The sequence below is a fragment of the Leptinotarsa decemlineata genome, unplaced genomic scaffold (genome assembly GCF_025532065.1).
Source record: "Leptinotarsa decemlineata unplaced genomic scaffold, Ldec_3_MD MMD2_tig00026369_RagTag_RagTag, whole genome shotgun sequence".
Lineage (NCBI taxonomy): Eukaryota > Metazoa > Arthropoda > Insecta > Coleoptera > Chrysomelidae > Leptinotarsa > Leptinotarsa decemlineata.
In genome coordinates, this window is record NW_027412709.1 from 3865276 (window position 1) to 3883102 (window position 17827).

At 34.9% G+C, this 17827-nt stretch overlaps 1 protein-coding gene across 1 annotated transcript in view; it reads right to left on the reverse strand.

Moving 5' to 3' along the window:
* Positions 1–1156: 1156 nt before the first annotated feature.
* The window catches only part of LOC111514616 (uncharacterized), a 33580-nt gene continuing 16909 nt past the window's right edge, over positions 1157–17827 (reverse strand). The window contains exon 4 of the mRNA XM_074185284.1: positions 1157–1355. Within this exon, the coding sequence (XP_074041385.1) occupies positions 1188–1355 (168 nt within the window). The 3' untranslated portion in view covers positions 1157–1187. The remainder of the gene's footprint in view (positions 1356–17827) is intronic.

The following is a 17827-nucleotide window of genomic DNA, read 5'->3' on the forward strand; positions in this document are numbered from 1 at the left end:
TATAAACAACGTGTCTGTACCCTATTAATAAAGTAAATGCTTCAAAATGAGTGTGAACAAGAATTTATTTTCATTTATTTTGTTATGATTTTATTCTGTTTGTTTCATTTTGATATTTTAGTCTACAAATAAATATGACTTCTAAAGTTCAGTTTTTTGCTTTATTGCAAGCACCTACCTACCTTCAAAAAAATAAATAAAAAAACATGATCCAAAATGCCTTAAGGGGCGCCAAAATCCTTTTTTGCACACAGGCGCCAGTAGCCCTTACGGGGGCCCTGTTGGACAATTTTATTAGTCAATCAGAAGAATTGATGTCGTTTGGGAAATTCAACCTCAGACAATGGATATATAATTCATCGAGTAATTGTGCTGGTGATTTTTCCAATGAAAGAAACATATCTATTTTACGTATTTCATGGGATTCTCAAAAATATGTTCTATATTGTGATTTGTTCAGTCTCATTAATTTGAATAGTACACCTGAAACGAAACGAGGTTTATTGTCAATAGCTCAGAAGATCTTTGATCCCATTGGTTGATTCCGAAACTATCATTACAGTTAACATCGACACTGAAAATTGGTTGGGATAAAGAATTACTAACTTTTATTTTAATGTGCAATATGTAATTCTATCATTGTTACTTTTTTTATAAATTCGACAACTTCTTAAATGATTTATACTGTGATATATAGTAGAGATGCCCTGTGTAACAAATATACTTCATTTTTTGGGTTTTAGTAAATTCGAAATATAATGTAGTGCTGGGCATAGAGTTCCGTCTTCTGATAAGACTTTCGCTTCATAGTCATTTTAGTTAGTCTTACTAGTTTCCCGGGAATATTTGGAAATTTCATCTCAATATTTCCTCATTGAGTTGATAGATTGTGAATAGAAATAGTTTTTTATCATGTTCTTATCTTTCCTCTACAATCTGTGTTGTGAGCTTTTTCGGGGTATGGAAGTTGTTCAGCGTCGTCGAATCAAGGTAAGATCGCGATTAGAGTCACGTATTGAGAGCTAAGAACCTTCTCGAATGAGTGTGATTATCTTTCTTGTATAAGTATTACAAAATTTTCTGATATTTACTTGTAAGCAAGTTCACGATTCACACACAAAAGGAAATGTACAAAAATCAATGAAACTATCTAAACTTCAACTGTTAAATTTAGTATAATTTCGGTATCAACCTTTTCTAGGTTTAGTGATAGTAATGACAATATCGACACAACTTTTGCCGACATCATGTTCAAAATCTAATCTGACTGTTGTTGTACCAGCTGCTGCTCCCAGATGTTTTCTCAAATTTCCAAGGTTTGTTTTCTCATTCTTTCCTTTTCCACATTTCAGTCCCTATAAAACAAAAAAAATCATCAACAGATGTAGTAGTTACAAAGGTTCTCGTACACACAGCAGATTATTTCATCCATCAGTTAGAAATGCTATTTCTATAAATATTTTAGAAATTTTCAACGGTAATCAGAAGAAAGATAAAAAACTAGGCAGGTTAGGAGGATCATTTTTTAGATCCCAGTTGTTTAAAGATGGACAAGTAGAAAACAACACCTGAAAAAAAAAGGTTTACCCTTCACCGACAAAGCCCACTTGTTTTTGAAAAACTGAAAATGTCTTTGGAAGTAGAACTTAATCCCGCATCCCACGTATAACCCCTAGGCAGAATATATGTTTCAATTTTGCAAACGTTCGTGGGTTAACAGGAATGATGATTGTAATTCAATTGAAATTTTTTGATATTGAAGATATTCTGCAGCTCGAAAAACTTTTTTCATGGCAACAATTTCAAATAAGGTGTTTTGATTTAGCATTGAGTTCGGAGTAGTTTTGATCAGTTAAGTTTATTGTAAAGTTAACTGTTTTAACGGTATTTAGGATTCCAAGGAAGATATTTCCTTAAGTTTCGATCAAGTTTTGTAAAAAGATTTTTTTCAAATTCACACAGAAGATTCTCAACACGAATTCATCAATATTTTCCAGCAAAAATTTTTCAAAGCACCATTTTCGAAATATAGTTCAATTCAAATATGAAATTTGATTCTGATATAAATATAGGATGAATAAAATAATTTTGTCTGATTTCTACTAAGTTTATTATTTTTTACAACTGGTTTTGGTTTGTTACGAATAATGAACTACATTCAATGTGAATTTCTATAAAATAAAAAAGTCATCAATTGAGCAAGTTGATTTGAATATTTCACCCGTACCTATAATAAACTAAGTATAGTTATTCCTTCTACGGTATTAATTGCATACGCCTCGCCGTTTCCAATTCCAAATGATTAGAATTTGCATTCCCCAGTTTTGTAGAATGAGTTGTAACTGTACCCCATGCATCTTTTAGTCTTGGGTATGGGTCACTTATAATATTTTTACAATATGCCTGAAATATTGCCACACAAATTATAATGATGTGTAAAAAATGTGATGTAACTGGCCAATGAAAATCCATTGTAACACATTCAAAAAATACTTCATTGTGAGATTTTCATAGTTTACAAGATCGCTACACGTATTTCATTTTACAATAGCTTCTTCAGGCGTGTTCGAAACAATAACTCGACAAAAACAATAAGTCATTGTTGAGGATTATTCCTTCTCCAACAAAAAGATGTAAAATCACCGTTTGAGTGTGATTATACTATCTATGTCTATTTTTACCACAGAATGGTACGAATGTGTGCTCCTCAACACAAGAGTTTTTGTCGAAGTCCTGGCAGATGGAAAATATTGAAATTTGCATCAAAAGGTGCACCTTATTGAAAAAAAAATTTGTTCCAAATGAGAATGTTCCTGAGATTATAAGAAATTATCGGATTATAATTAATTGAAACCATTTTAAAGTAGTGCCAGATTAACAGAATGGAAAATATAACTGAATCCCATGTTACTTTCACGAGACAACAAAAATTGGAGAATATGAGGAATATCAAAAATGTTTATAATTCGAAAGGGATACATTTTTGGAAGATTCCCATATGTTTTTGTATGAAGTAGAAAACAGAAGTAGGAAGCCAATGTCTTTCTTTCCCGTTTAAAAAGTATGGAATTAAAATGTTCCCCTATAAAATCGGTAAGATTTTATCGGGCAAAATTGCCTACTCACAGTTATAACAACAATCAGAAGGAGGCGATGTAAATATTAAAAAGCAAGAAACAAGCTGTGGCATGAGTAAAAACCTTTGAGGACCAAACTATAAAACAAAGGAATTACTACATTACATGGCAGTGAAAAAACAGTTGAAAGAAATGGGGATAACTCTGAAGTGATCAGGTATATAAACAACAAGCCTACAATTGTCGGACTAGAAGAGGGTGATAATAGTACTAGTCTTTGAAATTATTTCAGAGTCATCTGATTCTTAAGATTTTCTGGTAGATTTTGAACCGCAACTCCTAACGGAATTGTGGCTGAAATGTTTTGGAAAAGTTTTCAAGCAGTCGCGTGCGGACTCTTGAGTGGGTCGGCTGGATCGCCTGCAGAGTCTTGGGAAGGTTCTTGAGTGGATTGAAACACGAGGTATTTCAAGTCACTGTTTCGCGAAGTGATCTCGGCACAGCATAGGTTACCTATGCTGTGATCTCGGTATTGATAATTATTCGCGGTCTATTCGGTTTAATTGATTTGAGGTAAAAAGGGGTCTTGTACGAACTCATAAGTAGTCCTGGATGTTCTTGAGCGGATTGAAATAAGAGGTATTTCAAGTCACTCTTTCGCGAAGTGATCTCGGTATCGATAAATAATTATTCGCCGTCTATTCGGTCTGTTATGGTGGCCACGACTATCGCGTTATCACATTCAATAAAAAAACTATTCCTTTCAGCTGAACGATCTCATATACAGGGGGTGTACATTTTCTTGTGTGGATATAATAATTATTATTATAATAATAATAATAATAATAATATTTATTCGTTCATAACGATCATAACATGATGACATAGAACAAGTCAATAATAAAAATAAAAAATAAATATGATAGATAAAATAAAATAAAATAAAATCTAAATATATAGACAGAAAACCCCGTTGATTGAAACAGTCGATTATATGATTGAAACCGTAGGTACATCAAAATTAAATATAATTATGAACTGAGCTACATTTGGTAATTGTGTTGGCATTCTAATCAACCCATGAAGGCATTAACCAATTATACATTACATAGGATCTTTCAAATACTCATCAACAGAGTAATAGGCTTTGTCAATTAAAAGTTGTTTCACATACTGTTTGAATTCTCTTAGCGACATTTCTCTAACATGAGGTGACAATTTATTAAATAATTTGATACCCATATAAAAAGGACTTGATTCGGTCCTGGCCAGTCTGTGAATTGGTATTTCCAATAAAGTTGAATTTCTTGTACTGTATTTGTTTCTATTCAATGGAGCAAACAATTGTCTGTCTGATTTTACAAACATCAGTATCTGGTAAATATAAATGCAAGGTAAGGTTAAAATTTTTAGGATTTTGAATAGTTCTTTACAGCTCGTGCGTCTACTTACTCTTTGAATATTTCTGACAGCTCTCTTTTGTAAAATAAACACCCTTTGCGCTTCACTTTTAAACCCCAAGCTGATATGCTATATGAGATTAAAGAGTGAACATGTGCATGATAAAACATAAGTAATACAGATTTGTCCACAATTTTATTAAGTTGATACAGGCAATAGCACATTGGTGATATTTTTTTGCACATTTCATGAATGTGATGATTCCACTTACAATCTTCTGAGAGGTTAAGTCCCAAGAATTTAACTGATGTTACTTGTTTTAATGAACCTTTTGATGCTTTTAAAAGTAAGCTGTGATCATAACCTTTTGGTGCATAACTAAATCTTACAAAAGAGGATTTTTTATCATTGCAAACTAATTTATTTTTGGAGAACCAATCCTGTGCTTTCAATATTTCTATATGAGCAGAGTCAACTGTAGCGGAGATGTTTGGTCCATTTACCAGTAAGGTTGTATCATCTGCATACATTACAACATCACCTGCAAAATCATTGACATATATTATATAAAGCAATGGTCCCAGAATAGAACCTTGTGGCACTCCCATGGTAGAATTACAGTGAATAGACTTAAACTTGTCTATCTCAACATATTGTGTTCTATTGCCCAGGTAACTTTCAAACCATTTATATGGAATGCCCCTAAATCCATACTTTTCTAATTTATCTAGTAGGATTTTATGGTTAACCAAATCAAATGCCTTACTAAGATCCAAGAAAACACCCAGGGTTCTCTTTCCTTCATCTAGATTATTATATAGTTCATTAAGAAATGTTATTATGGCATGCGTTGTTGACCGCCCTCTTCTAAAGCCAAATTGATTTGCATTAAAGAGTTTATGAAGATCAAAAAAAGAAATTACCATGTGTGCCACACACTTTTCATAAACTTTTGCAAACACACTGGGAACAGTGATGGGCCTGAAATTTTCAACCTGAGTTTTATCACCTGTTTTATGTATGGGTTTTATTTTACCGACTTTCAGAATTTCAGGGTAGATTCCTTCCTCCAAAGAGCTGTTAATCACACAAGTTAATGGTTTAACAATATATGTTGAACACTTTTTTAACAGACAAGAGCTAATATCATCATTACCAGTAGTATGTGTAGTTTTTAGATTACTTATTATACGTGTTATATCTGTTTCTAGAGCAGGTTTGAAGGAAAAAGTAAAAGGATTGAAATCTTTAAGTGTGAGTTCATATAATGGTTCTTTTATATTGTTCGAAAGTATTGTTGGAATACTATTAAAATACTCAGCAAAATGATTTGTTATTATCTGGGTGTCCTGAACGATATTGTTATCTATATTCAATTGAATGGTATTCGATCTCATCTTTGAATTTTTATTTGTTCCTATTATATTCCAAGCAGTTTTGGCTTTATTTTTAGAGTTGGCAATCAGGCTATTATTATACTTTTTTTTTGCTACATTTAACAGATGTTTGTATAGTTTCTTATATTTTTTATAATAGGCTTTGAAATTTTCATTTCCTGTTAGAGTTAGGGCATATATATTCTTCAAATTTTTGCCGGAAATTAGTAAACCTTTTGTTAGCCATGGTTTTTTTTTTTGAGTTAATCTATGTTTTAGTTTCGCAGTTTTCAGAGGAAAAGCAATATCAAAAAGGTGTTTAAAAGTTTGAAAGAAGACCTCAAATTTTTCATTTGCGTTTCCTGTACAGTGATACATATCCTCCCAATCTTCATTATGTAATAATGATAAAAAGTACTCAATATTGTACTGGTTATTAAGATCTCTAAATTGGTGCAGGGGTGTTGTTTGAATGGCTTCATCAGAATTAATGTCAATATGAATTAGTTGAGCATTTTGATGATCACTGAGGTAATTATCAACCACCTTGCTATTATATAAACCTATGTCAATATTCGTGCAAATATTATCCAGACAATTACTTGCTCTTGTTGGAGTGTTGATGGTTGATGAGATATTATATGAACTAAGAAGATCTCTTAAGGAGCTGAGGTTTTTGGATTCATCTATAAAATTTATATTGAAATCTCCACACAGTATGAGATTAGGATTTTTATATTTTTCTATTAAGTTCTTAATCGTTTCCTCAAGAGTATTTAGAAAAATGTCAAAGATCCCATTTGGACTCCTATAAACTACTATTACTAAAGTATTCAACTTACAATTGTTCAATACACCTAAATTACATCTAATTGCTGTAACTTCAAAATCTATTTCAACAGATTTGGTTTTCACTGTTTCGAAATTTATATTATTTCTAACATAAATGCCTACTCCTCCATGCAATGATTTTTTTCTACAAGAAAAATTAGCATTTTCAAAACTGTAACGGAACGGTAATAGGAATAGTAGGGACTGTATACCGTTATGATACTTAACAAATGTTAAAGTAAATCCCTCAAAGACGACTTACCTTGAGTGGATTGCGACTGTCTCATCAGAGTCCTGAGATTGGTACCAGTTCTTGGAATCGAAGCTAATCCGTATATCAAGAAGCACGATATTATGCGGTGTGATAAACAAATATTATCAGCAAACAACGAATATTCACAGTTGAACTGGGCAGTCGAGAAATGGCGGACAATCAACCACACAGAAAACCAATACAACAACACTGTTCGTCCCTTTTCATCGCTCCAACACACCACAGAGGGCGCAATCATAATGAAGTCGTTTTGAGGGTACAGGGTGAGGCAAAATTAAGAAAATAAAAATGAGTATGTTAGCCGTTCCGCAACATTTACTGGCCCGCAAAATGCAGAAGGCATTTTCTAATATATAACTGAATAAAATTAATAATAAATATTCAAAACATCAAATAAAACAAAAATGCTGAAAAGAAAAGTGAAAAGTCGTGTACTATTCAAGTGGAAGTGGACACAACTTGACCAGGGGGCGCTTCAAGGTACCATGCGTTGTTTTAATTGTTGCTACCCTCGCGACTTGATCATCACCAAAATGCAATTTGGAGATACGACCGAGCGACCACTTGCATGGGGGAAGGTTATCAGTTTTGATAAGTACAAGAGTACCGATGCGAGGGGAAGTACCGCCATTCAACCACCTACCTCTTTGCTGCAAAGTGTGCAAATATTCTTTATGCCACCTATGCCAGAAATCCCGATGTAGGCGTTGTAATAGTTGCCATCTCGTTAAACGATTTAGGGGTACATCAGAATAATCAGGCAGCGGTAGACTGGAGACAGGTTCCATAGTTAAAAAATGGCCGGGAGTGAGAGTGTTGAGATCATCAACATCGGCGCTCATGGGCGTTAAGGGTCGCGAATTCAAGATGGATTCAATTAATGTTAACACGGTATAAAATTCTTCGTAGGTGAGGATTTGTTGGCCGATAACACGAGCCAAATGTGATTTAACGCTCTTTACTCCGGCTTCGCATAACCCATTGAAATGAGGTGCATTTGCCGGAGTAGGATGAAAAACAATATTCTCGTGAGAAGCTGAAGATTCGAGCAAACGGAGTAATTGACCCTGGGCACCTAAGAAATTGGTGCCACAGTCGCTATAAATATGGGATACACGTCCACGACGTGCAATAAACCTTTGCAAAGCTGCTAAAAAACTGTCAGTAGAGAGATCGCTGGCAAGTTCAAGATGAACCGCCTTGGTAGCGAAACAAACAAAAATGCATAAATATGCTTTTATTGTTTTCACACCACGATGGCGACTGAGAGTTATCGAAAAGGGTCCCCCATAATCGACACCTGAGTGAGAAAATGGTTTAACTTGAGAAACTCGAGAAATAGGCAAATTCCCCATGAGGGGTTGAAAAGTCTTAGGATTTTGTTTCCAGCATGGAATACATTGAGAGAGAACTGAATTGATAGCTCTTTTTGGAGATAAAATCCAAAATTGTTGCGACAGAAGGAAATGAGTCGTGCGAAAACCTGCATGAAAAAACTTCTCATGAAAATATTTGATCAAAAGTATAGTCAAACGACTTGAACGTGGAAGCAACATAGGATATTTGGCAGAATGGGAGAGGGAGGCATGTTTCAGACGACCTCCAACACGTAAAATTCCCTCAGAATCCAAAAAAACTTGAAGTTTTCTCAAAGGTTTTGAAAAACGTTTAGTTTCGATTTCTTCAGAAAAATGGATACTTTGGACATGTCGAACAAGTCTAACAAGAGCGTTGTGGCGCTCGCATGGCACAATTGAGCCTAAGAATTTTTGAGAAGGTTTTTTCGAATTGTTGATGAAACGTAGCAAGTAAACTAGAACATTTTGTAGCGATCTGAAACAAGAATGCGTTTCTAATAAAATATCAATGACATGGTCATTACTAGAGGTTAAAAATACTGGAATTGATTTTTCCTCCTCCACCGGGGGTGCAGGGGGCAGAGAAGGCGAATCAGGCCATTCATCTTGTTTTTTAAGGAAAGGCGGATCGGTGAACCACATAGAATGTGATATCATCTGACGGGGTAACAAACCTCTGGAAGCAGCATCCGCCGGATTATTGGTGGTATCTACGTAATACCAATGTTCAGGAGCGACTTTCTCCCTGATGAATGTCACACGATTTGATACAAATGTCTTCCAACGGTGTGGATGACCCTTAATCCAATATAACACTATTTGGGAGTCGGACCAACAGTAAACACGTTTCAGATTTAATTGGGGTGTAATAAGATAAATGATTGATGAAATCAGCTTCGTTAATAAAACGGCTGCACATAACTCCAAACGCGGAATAGTAATTTTCTTAGTTGGTGCAACTTTGGACTTTCCACATACGAAGCTAACATGATTCAGTCCATTGGCATCAAAAGAACGCAGATAAATAACACAAGCATATCCTTTCTCAGATGCATCGCTAAATCCGTGAATTTCATAAGCGATTGCTTGGGAGTTTGTGAACATCCGCGGAATTTTGAGACTGGATAAAACGGGTAGATCAGTTTGATACTGATTCCAGATACGAATAATTTCATTATTGGGAATATCATCCCAACCAATACCGGACAACCATAGTTGTTGAATGAGATGTTTGCAAAAAAATGTAACTGGAGAAATGAATCCTAAGGGATCATATATGCGAGCTAATTCGGATAAAATTGTTCGTTTAGTACAAGGACGATTTGGAATTGCAGAGACAATAAAAGAAAAACAATCAGCAGAAGGATTCCAACGCAATCCCAAAATTTTCAGAAAAGAATCGATATCTTCAGAAAACGTGTGCGGTTCGTTGGACAAATAAGAGGGAGGCAAATCAGAGAGCAAAGAAAGGTCATTGCTAGACCACTTTCGAAGTTCGAAGCCTCCTCTTCGTAATAAGGTAATAATTTCAGTTTTGAGTTGGTGAGCCTTTTCAAAGGTAGGAATAGACATCACGAAGTCGTCAATATAGCAGGTGGAACTGAGTGCGAGTGAAGCGAGCGGAAAAGTACCACCTTCATCTTTAACTAATTGTTCAAGTGTTCTGAGCGCAAGAAAGGGCGAGCAGTTCATACCGTAAGTTACAGTACGAAGACGATAATCTTGTAGCGGTAATTTGGGATCAAATCTCCAAATGATTCTTTGAAAATCTCGATGAGAAGGATTAACAAGAATCATTCTATACATTTTTGTCACATCCATACACAATACTAAGGATGAATGCGGAAATTGACGATAATATTGAAAAGATTTTGTTGCAATTTTCGACCAGTGTATAAATTATCATTGAGCGATATTTGATTCGAAGACTTTGCTGAGGCATTGAATACCACTCGCAATTTTGTAGTCGTGCTATCGGGTTTCAAAACACAATGGTGTGGAATGTAATAACATGTGGATGGAATGTCCATACTAGAGATCAGCTCCATATGATTAAGGTCTAAATATTCTTTCATAAACGCAGAATATTGCTGGTATAACTCCGAGTTTTTGATTAAGCGGCGTTCTAATGATAAAAACCTAGTGACAGCAAGGTCACGAATACCTTGGTATTGGACCGTTTCATTCTTCAAGGGCAATGCAACTATATATCGACCGGTTTCACCTCGAGTTACGTTGTCGACAAAACTTTTTTCGCAAGCAATATCATCAGATGTATTGTGTGGAGTATCAGGAACAGACTCTACTTCCCAAAAAGATTTGAGAATTTTTTCTACATTGTTAGGCGCATAAGCCTCACAAAAAAAAGAAGAAGTTATGGCAGGCGGGTGGTTATTGGTCTTTCCTATTAAAATATAACCTAAAACTGTATTCAGAGCATATGGTTCATCACACTTCCCAGATATTTTTCCATTCAATATGATCTGAGAGAAGACGTCTGCCCCGAGAAGAATATCAATATTCCCTGGACAATAAAATTTAGGATCAGCAAGTTGCAAATTCAAAATATGATTCCATGATTTGTATTCAATGCGGAAATTGGGAAGATTGTCACATATTTTATCAAGAATAATAGCATCGGTGTGGAATATCGGTTCATTTTTAAATGAGGGCTTGAACGAAAGAGAAACTTGTCCTTCAGAAGTCGAGGATTTCATCGAACCCAACGCTTTGACTTCAATAGAAAAGGCTTTTTTTGGCAATCCCAATTGCATTACAACTCGTTTCGTGATAAACGAACTCATACTTCCACTATCAATTAAACAGCGAAAGGTTTGATAGTTTCCTGAATTGTCGGAAATATCAATAAGAGCGGTTGCCAATAAAACATTATGAGATTTGGCAGTAACATTCGAAGCAGCGAGAATACTAGTAGCGGTAAGATGAGGAGAATCATCTTGATTGGCATTCATAATTTCCACAGAAGTAGTTGTGGATGAAGTAGCACCACTTCCCCCCACAGCAGGATTTTTATCGAAATGTAGAAGAGTATGATGACTACGCGAAGAACATTTTTTACAACAAGCAGTCGATCGGCATTTATTCAAATCATGTGATCTACTCAAACAATTGAAGCATAGATGTTTGTTTTTACAAAAGTTATAACGCTCAGAAGGTAGTTTATTCGCGAAAGCTGGGCATGTATAAAGTGAATGACTCTCCTGACAGAATAAACAATTTGATGCAGGAGATTTATTCGCAAATAAAGACGTTATTCGAGCTGGAGAATTGTATGTTCTAGTATTGGATATGCCAATAGCTTTTTTCGATTGAGTACGAGAAATTTTCAAAGTATCAAGAGTAACACAGCGGTCATTCAAAAATTCAACTAAAACTGAAAATGTTGGAACTTCGGATGAACAATGTTTCATTTCAAACATGGTTACTGTATTATCGTCTAAACGTTTCAAAAGCATCATAACCAACATAAAATCCCATTCATCTGTGGGAAAATTCATAGATTTGAGAGAAGCTATATTTTCTTCGAATGTATCTAATAATTTTCGGATTGAAGAAGAACAATCACCATTCACTCTTGAAGTTCCATCAATCTCATACCAAAGATCTTGGGCGCACAATCTCCGATTCGAATAACGTTTATTCAATGCATTGTATGCAATTTTATAATTTTCATCTGTTACTTTCAATGTCTTTACAATTCCTGAGGCCGGACCTTGCAAAGCAGAAATCAAATAATCGAATTTGTCCACATTCGATAAGGTATCATTATTGTGAATAACTGAGTTGAAATGATCGATAAAGGATGGAAAATTCTTATATTCACCGTAAAATTTTTTAAGTTCTATTTTTGGAAGCTTAACTTTAGAATAATTCGTACTCGTTTGAAGAAATGAAACAGGTGCCTGTGTGGTATTAACCACGTCATCAATGAATTCCATATAAACAGCCTTTACAGCGTAAAACTCTGCAAGAAACGCTTCTTTTACCGCGTCCTCTGGAGCGGCATCTTCATCTGGAAGTGTAAGCAATGTACTGATAATACAATTATGCTGTTTTGTGAACTCGTCTTTTATCGAGTCCAACTCTTCGCATCTAACTTTAAATAAAGTTCGAATAGACTTATCAGTTTTAACCCTATCTGAAAGGGCTCTCAATACTGTAATTTCATTTATAGCAGAATTACGATAAATTTTGTATTTTTTAACCTTATCCATTTTGATATGGGAGCAAAGAAACAAAGTGAATTCGAAAGGAATACCCAGAAAGTAACAGGTGATAAAAAACGCGAGCAAAAACGACAGCGGGAATTGAGGAATTCCAAAAAATATAAAAGCAGTTCAGTGATCGACGGAGCAATGGTATGTTGAGCGCAAGATAATTAGTTGGTCATGCGCTGTAGATACACTTCCACTTTTCAACGAAAGTACTGTTTGGCAAGAATATGAAAATAGAGACGAAAATTCAATTTTATGTTTATTAGAAATTATAATTTCGCTACGGAATTCACAAAATTATGCAGATTTGAGAGAGTCACTTTGAAATTAGCAATTTTCAGAATGAAATTCAAAAATGAGCGGTTCAAAAAAAATTTTTTTCTTTTGAATGATATAAAAAAAATTCTTATAGAAAACTCTGACTCAACAGGAATGATTCTAATCGCGGCTCGAAGGACCATGTAACGGAACGGTAATAGGAATAGTAGGGACTGTATACCGTTATGATACTTAACAAATGTTAAAGTAAATCCCTCAAAGACGACTTACCTTGAGTGGATTGCGACTGTCTCATCAGAGTCCTGAGATTGGTACCAGTTCTTGGAATCGAAGCTAATCCGTATATCAAGAAGCACGATATTATGCGGTGTGATAAACAAATATTATCAGCAAACAACGAATATTCACAGTTGAACTGGGCAGTCGAGAAATGGCGGACAATCAACCACACAGAAAACCAATACAACAACACTGTTCGTCCCTTTTCATCGCTCCAACACACCACAGAGGGCGCAATCATAATGAAGTCGTTTTGAGGGTACAGGGTGAGGCAAAATTAAGAAAATAAAAATGAGTATGTTAGCCGTTCCGCAACAAAAACCATCTAATCTAAGAGATGAAACCTGATTGTCACGAGCCCAATGCTCAGACACACAAAATATGTCACACTTGTTTTCTTCTAAAAAAATTTCCAATTCCAGCAATTTGTTACTGATTCCTTGCATATTTTGATGGGCTAAAGTAAAAACCTTTGTGGTGATAGAACCGAGAAAGTTTTCATTATTCTGCGGTGGATTTATTATTTTGTCAATTTCTGCATTTGATGTTCTAATTCTTTCTATGCACAGTTCAGGCGTTGTTCGCTCATTAGAGGATATAAAAAATGATCTTCTGTGTGTTGTTTTCCTGATTCAGCTTCCTTTAGTTCTGCAGCAAGTGAGTGTTCCCCATATTCTTGAGTCTCATTATCAAGTGATTCCACCTCGCCCGTTCCTAAGTTTATGGGTACATTTGTTATATTCGTTTGCTTTGTTTCTGTATTTTTTTGGACGAGAAGACTTAAGATAAATTTACAGATATACCATTTCCCAGTTCTTTTTATATTTTTTTTGTCTCGGTGATAATTCATCTTTTGAAGTACATTATTACACTCTATTACAGTTGAGGTCAAGTTGTTATACCGTACTTCTTTCATGAGAGATGGATTACTATTGTATATTGTGCTGTTAATGTATTTAATATCATATCTGTAAGGCTGTGTTATGATTATTAGATTGGTGTTGGATAATGTTGAAGAGAGGTGCCTTATTGGAAATTCATGGGTATTATTTGGCCAGATGATTACAGTATCAGCTTTAGTGAAATCCTTACTGATATTTATTGCTGTTGTTATAAGTTCACTGTTCATACAATTCGTCTTCAGAAATGATTGGACACTATATCTGTTATTTAACTGTCTTCTCAGGAAACCTGCCATGTCTTGTCCGTAATTTCCTGCTACAAAAAGGATTTTTTTTTTCAAATCTATTTCAGCTGCTTTCATTCCTTCTAGATTTTTAATATGTTCGTATTTGGTAAGCTCTTCAATTCTTTGGTTATCATAGTAGTCACTTTGGTCATCTTTATTGTTGTTTATACTAACTAGGTTCCGTGATTCACATAAAGATGCATCCAATGATGTTCCCCTATCTATTTTCTTTTCATAGGCCTTACAGCTCTCGTTATTTATTTTAGATACGCCACTGGATTTTGTTAGAGATGAGTCAGTAGAAGTTCCCTTATCTCTTTTTTGCGTACAGGTCTCTGTTTGGGTATCAACATTTTTTGTTTGTTTGACTCTCAGTTTTTGGATCTGCAGTTTTAGTTCAGATATTAAATTTTCTTGCTGTTGTATCAGCTCGTTCATTTCCGTTTCATTTCTTGTGGCGTCCTCGACGAATATTTCATGTTGTTTTTTCAGTTCCTTGATGTGCTCTTTCTTCATTTCACTTTCTTCACCGAGTTCTAATAACGTTTTCTCCAAACTGCTAATCTCCATATCATGGGTGGATTCGTCAATGGTTTGTTCAGAACAACACATTATTTTATTTTCTCTTAACCTTTTTAATTTTCTATACCTTGAAAGACAACTTTTATGAAATACACTATTGCAATTTACGCAAATATAATGAATGAAAGGTTTGTTTTTACAACATTTAAAGGATAGTGTTTCTGTACATGACGCCATCTTGACTATCAAATATATATCAGGATAGGAGTATAAAGAGATCGCCTTCAGACCGCGGAGGGTTAGCATGAAGTCGTTACGCAAAGTTTCGATGTCAACCATCTGAATTACGTTTAAAGTCAAATGATCTCACGCACACACACATGGCCCATGTGCGAGTAGCGTTCTGTTCTGGTTTATGTGGAGCTTTATCTCCAGTTTTCTTGCCCTTTTCCCAATAAAACATAAACCCACAGGTGATTACTGTCATCACCCAGTCATCACCCTAAGACGATTGTGGATACTAACAATCGAAACGTCGTGAAATAATTCGGCTCGGAATTTTTAATTTTTGATTTTCTTTTTTTGTTAATAGCTCAATTTTAAATTGTTGCTTGTATTTTATTTCACTGTAATTTCAGTTTTTTTGTTTGATATAATGGTTATTGTTTAGCTGATCTTTTGAATTTTTGAAGGATCCTAAATCAATTTTTATCATATTAGACAATAAAAGTCTGAACTAATGAAATGCAATGTAACCCAAGGTATTCAAAATTTGCCCATAGAAGTCAATTTTTTGACATGTGCTGCCGGGGTAAGTCGAGTCAATGAATTCGCTAGTATTTTGGTCCAATAACATGAGTATATGCCAGAAAATTTGGCACGCTTCCTAAGCTAAGGTTGAATGCCGACTCCATTGAATCTACAGGCTCAGGTTCTGATTGGTTAATTAATATCGGGCCAATATTTCTGTTTTCGAGCATGGCAAGATTCCAATAGGGCAGATAATGGGAAGAAATGCCTGCCCATTTCAAATAAAAGTATTACTGTTCTATGCAGGGTGTAACTTCGAAAAAAAGATAGGATCTTTCATAAAAAGAAATTTCATTGGAGCATCGCCTTTGTTAAGATACAGCCCCTTAAAGGGGGTACATAAAATTTGTATAACAATTTTTTTCACAAGCACTAAAAAATTCACAATATTGAAATTAACCTGACGTTTTGTACCACCAAAAAGACACTTAGCCAGAAATTTATTTGGTTTATCCCATGGTTGTAAGGGGTGGAAAACGCAACCTCTAAAATTTATTTCCAAAGTAACTTTTTGTCTTATTATTTGTTTACCATTTGAAAATTAATTTCCGATAGCCTGTTTCATTCTAAACAAAAAATGTCTCTTGGGTTTTTTGCCCAAAATAAACCAGTTCGCAGCAAAAAATTATTTTACGAACAACTACAGAGATACATCGTCATAAATGGGAAAATACGAAACTAATCTATCTAGTAGGTCGCTATTAGCCATAGTGACAATTAAATTGTTAGACGCTGTCAGTTTGTGAATTTTAGAAATTGAATTAATACTAATTGTGTGTTATTGTTCTGTTCTTAATTTGTTATTTTAATAATTCACTTGTTATTAAAATGGCATACACAAATGAGGAAATGGCTTATATGCATTACGTTTACGGTCTGTCGCAGGGGAATGGGTTAGAAGCTTCTAGAAGATATGCTGAAATTTATCCTCAACGGCAGCATCCTTCACATAGAATATTTGCTTGACTTCATCAACGATTACGAGAATATGGTTCATTCGACAAAAAAAAGCAGGATTGTGGTCGCCATCGAGAAGTACGAACACCACTGCTTGAGGAAGCAGTACTTAATTTGATTGAAGAACAACCTACGACCACTATTAGAAAGATTGCTTTCCAGCTAAATGTTGATCATATGACGGTATTTCGAATTTTAAAAGAACAACTCTTATACCCTTACCATCTGCAACGAGTACAGGCACTGTTACCGCGAGACTTTCTGAACAGTCTTGAATTTTGCAATTGGATGCTGGAAATGATTAGAGGAAATTGTGACTTTCTGAAGACGATAGAATTCACAGACAAATGTAGTTTTTCTCGGGACAAGATTATTACCATAATTACCACATATGGGCTGATGAAAACCCTCACGCTATTGTTGAAACTAACCATTAAGAACAGTTTTCTCTTAACGTGTGGCTCGGAGTAATTGGGGATAATTTAATTGAGCGTCATTTTCTACCTCCTCGATTAAATGGTGAGGCATACGTTCAATTTTTAAGAAGAAGTGCATCCAGTACTGCTGGAGGAAGTTCCTTTGGGCGTCAGAAGGGATATTTTTTTATGCACGATATGGCTCCCGCCCATTTTAGTCAAGTAGCACGTCAGCATTTAACTGAAACATATGCAAATCAAGGGAAAGGTTGAGGAGGACCACAGAACTGGATCGCTCGCTTCTCGATTTCTCTATTTGGGGCCATTTACAGAATTTGGTTTATCGTACTCCTGTTCGCGATGTAAAGAACTTAAGGATTTGCGCGAATATGTGGCTCAATGCGCCGACGTCTAGACACATGCGTAATGTCTGAAGGTAGACATACTGAACATTTACTATGATTTCTACATGTTGTGTGTTTTGTTATTAATAAATTAGTTTTGTTTATTACCCTTTAATCGTTTAATGCAGGTACTAACTACAAAATAACAATAAATCCAGTTCGCATTTATGACGATGTATCTTTGTAGTTGTTCGTAAAATAATTTTTTACTGCGAACTGGTTTATTTTGGGCAAAAAACCCAAGAGACGTTTTTTGTTTAGAATAAAACAGGCTATCGGAAATAAATTTTTAAATGATAAACAAATAATAAGACAAAAAGTTACATTGGAAATAAATTTTAGGGGTTGCGTTTTCCACCCCTTACAACCATGAGGTGAACCAAATGAATTACTGGCTAAGTGTCTTTTCGGTAGTAAAA